Source organism: Solanum verrucosum, unplaced genomic scaffold (genome assembly GCF_900185275.1).
Source record: "Solanum verrucosum unplaced genomic scaffold, falcon-dt-bn FXZP01000278.1, whole genome shotgun sequence".
NCBI classification, from domain to species: domain Eukaryota; kingdom Viridiplantae; phylum Streptophyta; class Magnoliopsida; order Solanales; family Solanaceae; genus Solanum; species Solanum verrucosum.
The window spans coordinates 1625918-1631592 of NW_026020332.1; the positions used below are offsets into that span (position 1 = coordinate 1625918).

Here is a 5675-nt window from a genome sequence, read left to right on the forward strand (position 1 = left end):
CGAGAACAATTTTTATTCTCACTAATTATAATTAAGCATAGAAATTGAGTTGATGAGTAAAAGACGGTATGTAATTTGGTGATGACTTTTATGTGGAATGGAAAGAACATGAGCAAACGTAGTTTTCATACTATTATTTCTTTCTTTACTTTGTTTTTATTTTATTTTTTCCACATCTTAATTATTTTGACTTAACTAAAACAATTGTGGTGAAGAAACAAATCAGACTTCACAATTGTTTGATTTGTTGTAAAAAATAATATGCATTAGCATTGCATAATTTTCTTTTAAAAAAATATATTTATTACAAAAATACTCCACAGATATGATACAAAAGATGTAGAGTTTTTGTAGGGATAATTGTGTTTTTAATCGTGCTAATGTATGCATTAAAAGCTAACCCTTGCATTACTAATACCGGACCATGAATTTCCATGAATAATATACACTTCAATATACATAGAATGAAAAAGTATACCAAATACAATACAATACTTTGGTAGAGTGTATTAGAAAAAATAATGCATGTATTAGCCTTGTGTATTACTAGTACCTTGCTTGGTATTCTTTTTCAACTTATGTATAACTAATGCAAGCATTAGTTATACACTCTATTGTGTATTAAGGTGTGCATTGCTAATACCATGGATTTCTAGGTATTAGCAATGCAATGATTTTAATGCATGCATTAATATGATAAAAGACTCAATTGCCCCTCAAAAACTTTTTTACATCTTTTCCATCATAAAAGTGAAGGGTATCTTTGTAAATATTTTTATAAATGCAATACATACTATTTTTAATGCATCAAACATAATGTATTAAAATAACCTATGTATAATTAATACAAGCATAACTAATACATGTATTGATAATACATGCATTACTAATACAAGTGTTACTAATACACTCTATTTAGCATTATTCTCATACACTCTACCAAACGATCCCTTAATACACAAAGCTAATACACGCCTTATCATTTTTGAATTCACTCTACCAAGTATGCAAATTGTTTACATTATGAGTATATTATTATTTTATTCGTGTAAGCATCAAGTTATTTTTATGACAATGGATAGTCTTCATATTTTAAATTTTTTCGTGCAATTTATGAGAAACTAAAGTAATTCAAGATTTATTTCTATACCATAAAGGATACTTAATAGATGAGGTTACCTTTTTTTAAATAAAATATCTCAATTTTGAAACGTAATCTGAGTTTACTAAAAACATACTTATTAATCAAATTTTTATACGAATATCGAACCGAAACAAAAAATCAACTGTCCAAAATTCTATAGGTAATTACCAAGTCCTTCAATTTCTTCCACTCTGGTTCTCCCACTTATTCCGCAAGGCATATCCGTGCAACCACGCGCACGCGGAACTGTAGAAAGTTATTCCCACTTCCATCAAAATTTCACTTTTCCTAAAATACCCCTACCCACTCCTTAAATACAAACATACAGTTTTCTCCCATTCACCACAAACTCTGTTTTTTCCATTCCAAGAGGGAACAATGAAAATGAAAGCTGGTGGCTATTCCTTCTCGTTCAAGAGACTAAGTAAGAAGGCAGTCGCCGGAACTGTTGGTTCTGAAGTAGGTACTCATGCCGGAGATCATCATGATTCCTTAACTCAGCCGCCACCGCCGCCGCCGCATCCGCAGTCGTCGTTACGGTGGCGATTCAAAAATCTGTCTTCTGGATTGAGGTGGAAGAGTAAAAGGCTTTACAAATTGCGATACTGGTTCGTTGATTGCTTCCTCTTCAAAATCATTTCTGTATTTGAAGCCATTTTTCTCGTCTCTGCTTTGGCTTTCTTCTACCTCTGCTTCGGCTGCCATATCTAGATTCTTCCATAATTCAAAAATTAGCCTACATAACAGTGGAATTCTGAAGAAATGTTGAAATTTGATTTATTTTGTTGAGGTTTTTGTAATGATTAATCGTATAGAGAAAGTTAGTGGACTAATTTGCGTTACTAACTTAGAGATTCTTTTGTAATGTAATCTTAATTAATTAAGTATTATTCTTTACTTCAATTAGTGCTAGATATTTTCGCCTTGTTCTTTGTTCTTCCCGTCTCTTTCGGTCACGATACAATGCTATTGAAGATATGTGAAGCCACGATCTATAGATATATAATCAAATTTTACAATATATTTAATATAATATAGATTTAAAAAAATCTAAAAATGAACAATATCGAGATAAGTCCAAATGAAATCACAAATCAGGACAAATTTTTGGAATTAATGGAATTAGTTTTTTCCAATGAGATGGATGCGTAGATATTTCAGGAAAGATATTAAAAATAAAGTTATACGGATATTTATGCTAGATAAAATGAGGAGGATGTCTCCAAAAGACCGCGTTTGTGAAAATACACTAAATATGTTATAATTAATAATACTCTAGTTTTTAGTGTATAAGGTCATTTAAATTTTTAGTATCTACGAATAACGTTTAGTAGATATATTTTGAACTATATTATTGTGCTGGATACTATCTAACGAACAAGTCATGAAAAATGCTCTGATAAGTATATACTTTTGCTTTGAAAATATCTAATTGAATTCGTTAATTTTACAGTAGACATGAAAGTAGTTCCTTCGAAACGGTAATATGCTTGAGACAAAATTCACTTTATAATTAAGTTTCTTTAAAAGGAGATTAATGAGCTAGCTTAGCTTGGACCAGTTCAGTTAAGCTGCCACATTTTTATATTTTTTCTTATGATATATGTGGGGTTTACGTTACAACTTGCCCAATTATTGATGAACGGTCATATGCTTTATATAAACTATATATATATATATATATATAGGAGTAACAAATATAACATTTTATGGTCCAACGGCCATCTAGAAAAAGAGCAAATGGCCCTTTATATGACAGCTAACTATGACTTAGAATGTCTCCGGTGGATCGAGCATTATAGATTCATGTGAACTTAATAATTTCTATTTAAAATACATGTATGTGTGCACAAGCATAAAAAATTCACAAAATCATATATTTGATCATCATAAATTTATTTATCGTTATAATGTTTACTTAAAATTATTAAAAATTATAAATTTTAAATTATGAATTTGTCGATATTCTACCTGACTCCTGATCACGTACATGGTCCTCTAATTATGTTATGTTTTGGTGTAACAAAAAAAAAGACTGAAATTAAATGACGGTTGATTTTATAATACGTATTAATTTGACCGGCTCGACAAGTTATTAATCCCTTTTGCAGACTATAATCAACAGAACTTAATTATATGTAGTGGAATCACTTCTTGGGATAAATGTAGTGTAATCTACTTTTCATATATAGAATTAGTAGATGTCCTTAATCATGTTGTATATATTAATAACACCACCATCAACATATTTAGTGAAGTTTCACATATGAACTTAGGGTAGAGTACTGTACGCAAATCTTTCACTTTCTTGTGAATGTTGAGTGACTATTTTTGAAAGACCGTCGATTTATGTACTACAAAATCAAGTACAAAAGGAAGAAAATAGTAAAAAAAACGTAACAACTATTAAAAAAGCATTGTAATAAATATAATGTGATAATCGAAACATAATAACGATTGTATTTATATTAATGGGGATTAGTATTTTACTAAATGGTCTGGTGATTGGTGGAAAAAATTTCAACCAGACAAAAATTACCTCACGTTTGATGTTTAACGCTTTATTAATTTGGGATTAGGTGGTACTTCAACATTTGATTGGGTTGACTGAGTAGTCTCCAAGCAAACTGTTATATCCGTTGAGGACATATATTTTGTTAATCCAACTGGGCAATGATTAGTACTTAATTAGAATAGTGAAAATTAATTTTGTAAAGTAAAGTCCCCCTCAAATTTAGTCCATTCTTCTTATCACTTTTTTTTCTTTTTTACATTTCCACTCACTCAAGAAGAATATTGAATTATACCAATTTCAATTGAATAAAATAGGATAATATTGTTTGATCATGAGATTTGGTCTTTTTTTTTTATTATTATTATTATATAGTTCCCTTAAAAAAATCAAGTCCCAAAAATTGTCTAAGTTTTTGGGTGAAATTTCATCTCTACTTACAAAAAATTGAATTTTTCCCAAGTAAAATGTATACATATACAAACACAAGTTTCAGTTAAATTTTTTTCAACAGAACTTCAGAAAACTCATTTTCAAGTTTCAACTAAATCAGTGACCAAACGATGACAAAGTATTTTTAAAAAAACCCTCCATATATGTAGATAAATAATGTAGAATTGACAAGTCATTGTTAAATTTCAATGCCCTATAAATTATTGTATATATAAAATATCAAATGAGTGAATGGTTTATGACATAACTTGTACTTAGAGTCAAAGTAATAAAGTATAATACTAGTAGCATAGAACGAGTTTTTTTTTAATTACATAAAATCAAAGTATACAATATATATGATTGATAGCTTTAAGGTATCATCCTCTTATAAGAAGAAAACACATTGAAAAGCAATTGGCATTGCAAGGGGAAAGAGTAGAAATTTCACAAAATAAGAAAAATAACATTAAGTACAATATTATGATCCACGTTTGACGTAGAATGCATTTGGTGATAAACGCGGATGAGTGACTCCTTCTTTAATTATATGTTTAGTTTTGAGTTTTGAGTATGAAAAAATATTGATAGAAAACACTATTTTCAAATGATCCTTATTTGGTGTGAGTTTGGATCAATCAATGCAATCTGAATATTGAATACCGAAAAAAAAAAAAAAAAAAAACTTTGAAACACCTAAGCGCGTGATGCATACCTTGATCATTGCATGCAAAATTGTAAGCACTTCGTGAGAAGTTAATTGAGGTAGAGTACTAATACTCCTTTTTTCCCAATTCATGTGACACATTTCATTTTTTGAGAGTCAAACAGTTTAAGTTTGACTGAAAATTTGCTCATGAAATTTTTGATTTTTAAATAAAATTTATATAATTATAAATTACGTAAAAAATATTATAAGTCACAACAATTGACATTTGAAAATATGCAAAATTTACAGTCAGAAATAACTTGTTTGAATCTCAAAAATCTGAAATGTGACATAAATTGGGACAGGTGGAGTAATAAGTTATCAACTTCATAATTAGTTACTTTTGGTGGTAAAGTTAGTTATGTGAATTCAAGTAAAACTTCAATATGTTGGATTTGGGCGGTCCGTAATCAGTTAGATCTTGTGCGATTTGTATGGAGCACTTACTATTACTATTTATCGGAATAAGTCTTTCCGCTCTATTTTTGGGATGTTATTATCATAGTATATTTATAAAAAGTTACTCTTGTGCAAATGATGCCATGTTTAGTGCCTTTTTATGATAGTTGTTTAATAAATGACTTTATTTTTATTCCTCCAACTTTTGAATAACGATTTAAGGATTATTTTTGAGTAAATTAATTTTTTATGAGAAAACATTGGATCACCTTTAAAAGATTAAGTTATTACATATGTTAGAATGACATTTAATATCTTGTCTTTTAAAGTTAAACAATATATGAATAAATATTAAATCCGAGTTTAACAATTGTCCTAGAGGATAACTTTTAAGGGCTATAATTGGCATCGACAATTTTTAAACATAGAGACAATTCTAAATGGTGATCTTTAAAAAAGATATTTGCGTAAATTATCTT

At 28.8% G+C, this 5675-nt stretch overlaps 1 protein-coding gene across 1 annotated transcript; it reads left to right on the forward strand.

Annotated features, from left to right (window-relative positions):
* Positions 1–1522: 1522 nt before the first annotated feature.
* LOC125836471 (uncharacterized) lies at positions 1523–2047 on the forward strand. Its single transcript, XM_049515645.1, has one exon. The coding sequence runs from the start codon at positions 1523–1525 to the stop codon at positions 1853–1855; it is 333 nt and encodes a 110-aa protein (XP_049371602.1). The 3' UTR covers positions 1856–2047.
* Positions 2048–5675: the final 3628 nt, after the last annotated feature.

Bases quoted from the DNA above. Each gene is read 5' to 3' on its own strand.
- LOC125836471 (XM_049515645.1), top strand. From the start codon at position 1,523: ATGAAAATGAAAGCTGGTGGCTATTCCTTCTCGTTCAAGAGACTAAGT.